Raw genomic sequence first — 9358 nt, 5'->3', positions numbered from 1 at the left:
CCTTACTGCTGGAGCTCTGCTCCTGTGCACTCTCGAAGGGAATGACCCCTGGTCTTACCCTTATCAGATAACCTCTGGCTTTAAGGAATCAGGAGTCCAGAGGGCCTGCTGCAGTGATGAGAGAAAATCTAGCAATATGCAAAAACCTCTTGTCGGGTGCTGCAGCAGTGCAGAGCTCCTGGAAGGTGTGGATTCAAACCCGTGAGCTGGTATAAGACCCTGGCTGGTTTCTCATGCACTCACTTTTCGTGGCATGTTAGGAACAGAGACGGTTGCAGAGCATGCCCTGAGAGTAGTGCTAGGCAGTGTTCCCTCTAAGCTGAGTTAGCGTGAGCCGGCTCACAGTTTTTTAGCCTCTGGCTCACACATTTTTTGTCTCAGCTCAGGAAGGAGGGCTCCAGAGCAAACTAATTGAGGCATCTGCCAAATCGCTCGCTCACAACTTTAATGCCAGTAGCTCACAAAGTAGGATTTTTGCCCACGTGACTCCACAGCTTCGAGGGAGCGTTGGTGCTAGGATCGATCATTGCCCGCAGTCAGGCACACGAATGGAATCCCTAACACGTTCTTTTAAAAATTGCCTTTGGTAGGAAAAGCGTTTGAAGAGGAGTATCAGAAGCTCCGGATTGATAAAGAGCCTCTGCAGGAGCTGAAGAAAGAAGGCACTGCTAAGAGGTGAGGGGAGGGGTTCCCCCCCACCTTTTTGTCTTCCAGCTGTAGTGAAGATGGCTAAGAGTGGTCCTGTTTCAGGGGACACATACAAGTAAAAGAAGGGTGCTGGTTTGGTACTGGTATGGGCAATCCACGTCCGCGTCTAGTCCAGAGGTGTCAAACTCATTTGTTACGAGGGCCGGATCTGACATAGAAGTCGCCTTGTTGGGCTGTTGGCCACATGTGCCATAAAATGTAATGCCAGGTACCAGAGATGGGCTAGGAGGGGAAAGGAAAACCTGTACGGGCAGACTGTGGAGAGCTAGCGGTGCAGCACTGGGCAGACACTCCCACGCCGCTTGACTGCTGCAGATGAGATTTTTCCGCCGGGCTGAAGCCACATTTCGGAGTGGCTCCTGTTACTGATGCTGTTAAAAAGAATTTGCATTGCTCCTTTCATGTAGGGGAGATTTCTGGGAACAACAGGGATCTTAACCGTCATTTCAGGCAATTGTAGGTGGGTAACTTTTTCTTTTTTCTTTCTCTCCCTACCAAGAGAGCAGTTCTTGAAGACCAATGCACAGCTGACCATCAGGTGCAGACAGTTACTCTCAGAGCTTTCCTATATTTACCCAATTGATTTGGTAAGTTTATGACTCTCTTTACTGTACCTGCTTTATCCCTTATATATAAAAGCCGAATGGTGGTGGCACTTCTCTAGAACATTCCACACGCTCCCGAATTGGTTGGCGCCCTGGTGTGTCACTCAGAATCTGTCCCTATCCACTGGCTGCATTGCTGGAGTCTTGCCTCCAACATTCTAAACAGTTTGCTGTTCCTCTCCCCCTCCATAGGCAGTCAGAACACAGAGGTTATTTGCATATGCAGCCTCATTGGCCTCTGCCTCAGAACACAGAGGTCGTTTGCATATGCGACTTGATTGGCTTTTGCCTCTAACATTCTAAACAGTTTGCTGTTCTGAGGTAAAATGTGTCCCATCTCCAGGTGAGGGCTGGAGATCACTCAGAATTACAACTGCTTTCCAGATGGCAGAGATCAGTTCCCCTGGAAAAAATGGTGGGCTCTGTGTCCTTATATGCTGCTGAGGTGGCCCCCGTATGACAGCCAATGTGACGTAGCAGTTAGGGCTTCAGAGCACGGGAGAGGCTGCAGGTGTGTGGAAAGCTGAAGAGTGAGGGGGAAATAAAGGTAGGTTGATGATTGGCTGGGAAGGAGATAGGGTTGCCAACTCCAGGTGGGAAATTCCTGGAGATGTGAGGGATGGAGCCTGGAGAGGGTGAGGTTTCAGGAGGCGTGGGACTTCAGACAGGTACAAGGCCATAGACTCCACCCTCCAAACCAACCATTCCCTTCTGGGGAACCATTGTTGCCAATCTCCAGGTGAGGGCTGGTGATCCCTCAAAATTACAACTGTTCTTTAGGTAGCAGTGTGTGTATGTATGTGTGTGTGTGTGTGTGTGTGTGTGTGTGTGTGTATATATATATGGTGTTCAACACAGTCAGAGCTGTGGGTCGTGAAATTGAGAGACTTTAACCATGAACGAACAAGACATATCTTTCTACAAAGCCTATTTGCAGGATGGGCGGGGTATAAATATAATAAATAAATAAGATTGCCCCATGTCTGCAGAAAAATCTGAAATCTTAAAAACAAAATACATAGGGGCTAGAACGCCCAAAGCAATAGAAGCAGTTGTTGCTAGGCAACCGCATAGTAGTGCCAGCCTTCAAGCCTTGGTTTCTGTCAGTAAAGGCAGGGGAGGAAGCAGGGCCCTTTCTAGGAGGGGAGAAGAATGATGTGAGCAGCTTTGGGTCACCATTGCGGAGAAAGACAGGGTATAAATGAAGTGAGGAAATAATAAATATAGCTGAAGAGTGGGGTGGGCACATAAAAGGTAGGGCGGTTTGGAAGGAGAGAAGGAAGCCGGAAAAGGAGAGAGACGGTGGGAGCTGTCAGGGAAGTGAAAGAGGAAACCATGAGGGAGGGAGGAATGAGATGTCCCCTGCAAGCTTCCACAGGTCCCATCCCTCTGTGCGTGTATAATATTACCCAGTAGCAGAGCAGGTAGTTTGTATGCAGAAAAAGCATTCACACTAAATCCCTGGTATTTCTATCGTCAGTAGCAGGCCAAAGAAGAAAACGACTTGGAACAGGACACTGAAGAGGCAGCATAGATATATTCTAAAGAGATGCAGTTTTAAAAAGGTGGCCGCCTTTCCCCAAATGTACCCCTGAGAGCAACTTTGGTCAGGGTCACAAAATCATCTGGCCCTTCCTGGTCCCAAAGATGCCAGGCTGGTGGTGACCAGGATAAGGGCTTTTTCGGTGGCGGCTCCACACTGGTGGGATAAGCTCCTGGACGAGACCAGAGCCCTGCGGGACCTCTTACAGTTCCGCAGGGCCTGCAAGACGGAGCTCTTCCACCAGGCCTTCGATTAGGCGCCACCGCCACCATTGCGACCGCCATTATGACCATCATCACCATCAACGTGTAGAGCCTGGTACCCAGCTCACTGCTGACAGCCTGAGCCCCCGCCGCTCAGATACGAGACGGCCAACGAGCGGAACACACAGACTATCTATGCAATGTATAGCGCCATCTATATGCCAGGAAAACACCACGGCTAGCACTTGGTGCTGGAGAAGACTCTGGAGAGTCCCTTGGACTGCAAGAAGATCCAATCAGTCAATCCTAAAAGAAATCAACCCTGACTGTTCCCTGGAAGGCCAGATAATGAGACTGAAGCTCAAATACTTTGGCCACCCAATGAGAAGGGAGCCCTCACTGGAGAAGACCCTGATGCTGGGAAAGACTGAAGGTCAAAGAAGACGGGGACGGCAAAGGATGAGATGGTTAGACAGTGTCATCGATGCAACGAACATGAAATTGAGCCAACTTCAGAGGACGGCGGAAGACAGGGAGGCCTGGCGTGATCTGGTCCATGGGGTCGCGAAGAGTCGGACTCGACTGTGCGACTGAACAACAACAACAAAAGCACCTTATATCGATATAATATGATTTTAACGAATTGTTTTAGAAGTTTTGTGATATTTGAATCTTGTGATGTTTTATTGCTGTAAGCCGCCCTGGGGTCTGTTTAGGCGGGGGAGGACGGGATACACATTTGAAGAAATAAATAATAAAACGAAACTTCGAGCCGAACCCTTGGGGAGCCTATTGAAAGCCAATAACAGACCCTTGTCCTCCAAACAGACCAGTGTTCTGACTTGGTATAAAGCAATTTGATAGAACGGCTAGATTCCAGTCCAATAGCACCTTAGGGACAAACAAGATTTTCCATGGTATAAGCTTTCCAGAGTAAAAGGCCGCCTTTGTCAGATACAAGTCAGAATGGAAGTCCCTATCTGACAAGGGAGCCTTGGCTCACGAAAGCCGATACCCTGGAAATCTGGACTGGAATCGAGCTGTGTTCAGACACCCCTCTGCTTTTCCATTACCCATCGCGGTTCTGATCCCATCGTTCACAGCTTCAATTTTCTTTCTTCCAGAGCGGCTCCCTCTGCTCCAATCTCACTTTCTGTTATTAAATCCACAGAACGACCAAAACGATCATTTTATCTGTGGGGTCAAGTTGCCCAATTCCGAAGACTTTCAAGGTAACTGGGCGTTTACCTTCTCTCTTTTTTTTTTTAATGGATTGTGTTGATTTTTTTCCCCTACAATAGAAAGAATGAAAACAGGAGGAAAGACTAAATAAAAAGAAGAAAACGCACGAAAGTAAAAGGGAAAAAACCCAGTAAAATTCATTGGGTGACGACAAAAACAACAAAAAGAAAAGGAACAGTATCAGATTTTCCCTGTTACAAAATGCCATACATATACATATCACAACTCTAGTCTGAGTTCAGACCATGGACCTTGCTCATTGGTATCCCACTGCCCTGTGTAATGCACGCTACAAGCATGGACGGCTTCAAGAGGGAAGTGGATATACATATGGAGCAGAGGTCTATCCATGGCTATTAGCCACAAGGTATAGATAGGAACTCTCGGTCGGGGGCAAGTGATGCTCTGTATTCTTGGTGCTTGGGGGGGGGCAACAGTGGGAGGGCTTCTAGTGTCCTGGCCCCTCTGCTGGACCTCCTAATGGCACCTGGTATTTTTGGCCACTGTGTGACACAGAGTGTTGGACTGGATGGGCCATTGGCCTGGTCCAACATTGGCTTCTCTTGTGTTCTTATATGGAGCAGAGGTCCATCCGTGTCTGTTAGCCACAAGGTATAGATAGGAACTCTCGGTCTGGGGCAAGGGATGCTCTGTCTTCTTGGTGCTTGGGGGAGGGGCAACAGTGGGAGGGCTTCTAGTGTCCTGGCCCCACTGCTGGACCTCCTGATGGCACCTGGTATTTTTGGCCACTGTGTGACGCAGAGTGTTGGACTGGATGGGTCATTGGCCTGGTCCAACATTGGCTTCTCTTATGTTCTTAACCTGGATGCTGGAATCAGCTGGAATCTGTGCCGATGTCTTCTGATGAAGCAGATTTTGAATAAAAGCTCCCCGACGATTTCAGGATGTATTTTCAGTTTTTATAAGAAACAGTTTAGGTAGTACATCCTTTTATGCTTCAGTGCATTCTGATCCAGGGGTCCCCAACGTGCGGCCCACGGGTACTATGACGCCCTCCAACACACCATTCTTCGTACCCCCCCCAGGTGTTTTTAGGAAGTGGGCAGGGCTGTGCAGAACTTTTAAAAACGTTGCTTTGGCAGCAGCTGCTCCCACAGCACAAGGATCTCCACCGAGGCCATTGTATCTAAGTTTCAGTAGCCATAAGAACATAAGGAACCATCTTGCTGGTGGATCAGAGCAGTGAGGGTCCATCTAGTCCAGCATCCCGTCTCATGCAGCGGCCAAGCAGTTCCTCTGGAGGGCCAACAACAGGGCAGAGAGGCCGGGGCCTTCCCCTGATAGGAACCTCAGAAGAGCCCTGCTGGGTCAGACCAGTGAGGGTCCATCCAGTCCAGCCTCCTGTCTTACACAGTGGCCACCCAGTTCCTCTGAAGGGCCAACATCAGGGCATAGAGGCCGAGGCCACACCCTGATGTTGCCTCCTGACTCTGGGACTCAGAAGATTAGTGCCTTTGAATGTGGAGGTTCCCCTCAGTCCCCATGGCTAGTAGTCATTGATAGACTTATCCTCCGTGAATCTGTCTAATCCCCCTTTAAAGTTGCCTATGCCTGTGGCCATCGCAACATCCTCTGGCAGCGAATTCCACATTTTAATCACTCTCTGTGTAAAGGAGCCAGTTTGGTGTAGTGGTTAAGTGTGCGGACTCTAACCTGGGAGAACCAGGTTTGATTCCTGACTCCTCCACTTGCAGTTGCTGGAGGACCTTGGACAAGCCACAGTTCTGACAAGAGCTGTCCTTGAAAAGTCAGTTCTGGAAAGAGCTCTCTCAGCCATGCCTACCTCACAGGATGTCCATTGTGGGGAGGGGAAGGGGAAGTAGTTTGTAAGCCGCTCTGAGACTGCGAGTGAAGGGTGGGGGAGTGTTGGACTAGATGGGCCTTTGGCCTGATCCAACATTGGTGTCTCTTATGTTCTTAAATCCAATCTCTCCTATTCTTCTTTTTGACCTTCCCCTCCCCATTGGTAGATCTCCGCTCAGGCATTAAGAGAGCCAGCATGACATAGTACTCACAGCATTGGATTAGGATCTGGGTTTGAATCCCCACTCCACCGAAGGAAGCTTTCTGGGTGACCCTGAGCTAGAGATGTGAAGGCCCGGAAAAAAACCCAGAAACATTTGGGGGAAAACCATTTTTCCCATTTTTTTCCTTCTGTGCACTGAGGACAAGCAGGTCCTAGGTTACAAACTGAACTCTCCAATGTAAGAACAAGATGCATTTCTTCCTTTAGGAGGTGCTATTGTCAGAAGAAAATAAAAAGGTTTCAGTTTTGTTTTTGCATGTGGGTGGGTATTCTGTTTGTAATAATTGTTTGGATACACTCTATTTTTAATATGCTAGTTGTGATCATTTCATGCCAAGTAAAAATGTCCATAGTCATATTTTATGTTCCTAAAGTAACAGAATGACTTTCAATCTAGAAAAGACAAAAGAAATGCTAATGTAGCCTTTTTTTCAATTTTTCCGAAAATTTCTGTTTCCCGCCGAAAAGAACTGGGAAAAAACCGGGGTTTTTTTCCGTGCTTCAAAATTTCCAGAAATTTGACATCTGTACCCTGAGCCAGTCACACACGCTGAGCCTAACCTACCTCAAAGGGTTGCTGTGAGGATAAAAGAGAGGAGAGGAGAATGATGTAAGCCACCTTGGGTCCCCACTGTGGAGAAAGGTGGGGTATCAATGAGATTAATACTAATAGTTAGAATTTACCAAACTGTTGTGCAGTGTTAACTGTTTTCATAGGGTCCGCTTGTTTGTACAAACTGGCCCTGAACAAAGGAACGCGTTCAGATTTCTGCGGTGCCATTATGCAAACTGTTGTGCAGTGTTAACTGTTTTCACAGGGTCCGCTTGTTTGTACAAACTGACCCTGAACAAAAAATTGCGTTCAGATTTCTGCGTGACATTATTGTAGGCACAGGGCTATTTTTAGGCAGGAACGGCGTTCCGGCTGGCTCCCTAGTTGGCCACGCCCAGCAGGAACTCGTTAGCATAATAGGCCACACCCAACAGCAGAAACTTATTAGGATTGGCTACATTAGGGGTGTGTGGCCTAACATGCAAAGGAGTTCCTGCTACAAAAAAAGCCCTGGGTTTTGACAACAAACAAGGTAAACAGAATAACAAGCAAAAGGTAGGTGTGGCTGGATAACCACACTTCTGGTAACATGGGGGTATGGCCTAATGTGCTAATGAGCTGTGCTGTCAGGGGTGTGGCCTAATATGCTAATGAGTTCCTGCTATTGGGTGTGGCCTATTAAGCTAATGAGTTCCTGCTGGGCTTTTTCTACAAAAAGAGCCCTGTACAGTAGGCAAATGTAGGCAGTCCCGTAGCCAGGATTTTTTAAGTCAGGGGGCATTTAAATTCCTTAGGGGGCACTGGCTAATCGAATTAAAAGTAATTTAATTCCGTTTCTGGAGGAAATAGAGAGAAGCTTTCTGGCTCCACAGGGCCACCATAGCTCTTCCTGCCACACAGCTGTGCAGGAATACTCGGCTCCTTCCCCACACCTGCTATTGCTGGAGGCCCTGCGCTGGATGGGAAGTCGTGGGACCTTGCCAGTAAGGCGGGGCGGGCCCTAGCCCCGAGTTGCCCCACTGTAGTTACAGACCTGGATGTAGGGCTTAGACTGCCGAAATTGACCTGTCTACCAATGAGAATTCTTGCAGAGAAGCAAGCTGACTATTCCTGTTTTACAGTCCTATGGTTAAGACGCTGAACTGCAGGCTGTGGAAGGTCGATAGTTCAGCAGTTCGAGACCCAAGTGTGCTGCATGACAGAGTGAGCTCCCATCTCTAGTTCCAGCTCCTGCCAACCTAGCAGTTCGAAAGCAAGAAATTGCAAGTAGATAAATAGGTACCACTTCGGTGGGAAGGTGACAGCGTTCCGTGCGCCTTGGTGTTTAGTCATGCCGGCCACATGACCACGGAAACGTCTTCGGACAGCGCTGGCTCTTCGGCTTTGAAACGGAGATGAGCACCGCAACCCTAGAGTCGGACTCGACTGGCTTTCGAGCAAGGGAGACCTTTACCTTTTACCCACTCCGCTCCTCGTCAGCCGAGTCAGAAGGGCTTCTAACAGCTCATTTCTGAGACTGTTGCTCTTTTGACGCTGCCAATAAAACGATTACCGTTCCGAGTGCGCCTGTCACATGGAATTAGACTGGCCGCCCTGCAGCACGACTTAAACCGTGAATGGGGGAAAACGGAACAGCCCGATTGCTTGGGGAGAGGGAGTTCCTTTCATCTGGTTTCTTGGCTGTTGGCGCAGACAGGTTGGGGAAAATTAAATTTGCGTTTGGGAGGACGGGGTTAAGGCAGAACATCAAAGGGCACGCAGTAATGAAACACGTGGGGGGTTTTTTGGACATGTTCCTCCTCCTCCTCGGCCCTACGGCAAGACTTTGTATGCAGTGGGCAGGTTTTTCCAGGTAGAATGTCACGTGAACACATGAATCTGCCTTATGCTGAATCAGACCCTGGGTCCGTCAAAGTCTGCATTGTCTCCTCAGACTGGCAGCAGCTCTCTAGGGTCTCAGGCAGAGGCCTTTCCCGTCACCTTCTACCTGGTCCTTTCCACCGGAGTTGCCGGGAATTGAACCTGAGACCTTCTGCGTGCCAAGCAGACGCTCTGCCACTGAGCCATCGGCCCTGTCTGTGGCTCTCCAGGGTCTCAGGCAGAGGTCTTTCACATCACCTGGTCCTTTTAACTGGAGGTGCCAGGGATTGAACGTGGGACCTTCTGCATGCCAAGCAGAGGCTCTACCACTGAGCCACGGCCCCTCCCCATAGTCCTCCAGGGTCTCAGGCAGAGGACTTTCCCATCCCCTCCTGCCTGGTCCTTTTTAACTGGAGATCCCAGGGATTGAACCTGGGACCTTCTGCATGCCAAGCAGAGGCTCTGCCACTGAGCCACAGCCCCTCTCCATGGCTCTCCAGGGTCTCAGGCTGAGGTCTTTCCCATCCCCTCCTGCCTGGTCCTTTTCAGCTGGGGATGGTGGGGATTGAACCTGGGACCTTCTGCATGCCAAGCAGA

General features: G+C 49.1%; 1 protein-coding gene across 1 annotated transcript in view; it reads left to right on the top strand.

Moving 5' to 3' along the window:
* The window catches only part of UVRAG (UV radiation resistance associated), a gene marked incomplete at its 5' end in the record, with an annotated part of 56867 nt that overhangs the window by 45506 nt on the left and 2003 nt on the right, over positions 1 to 9358 (top strand). The window contains 3 exons of the mRNA XM_015406511.1: positions 591 to 675; positions 1208 to 1295; positions 4231 to 4291. Of these exons, the coding sequence (XP_015261997.1) occupies positions 591 to 675; positions 1208 to 1295; positions 4231 to 4291 (234 nt within the window). The remainder of the gene's footprint in view (positions 1 to 590; positions 676 to 1207; positions 1296 to 4230; positions 4292 to 9358) is intronic.

Source organism: Gekko japonicus, unplaced genomic scaffold (assembly GCF_001447785.1).
Source record: "Gekko japonicus isolate JY-2015 unplaced genomic scaffold, Gekko_japonicus_V1.1 scaffold5254, whole genome shotgun sequence".
In the NCBI taxonomy this organism is placed as follows: Eukaryota; Metazoa; Chordata; class Lepidosauria; order Squamata; family Gekkonidae; genus Gekko; species Gekko japonicus.
Note: the sequence above shows the minus strand (reverse complement) of the source record. Positions and strands in the feature narration are given on the sequence as shown.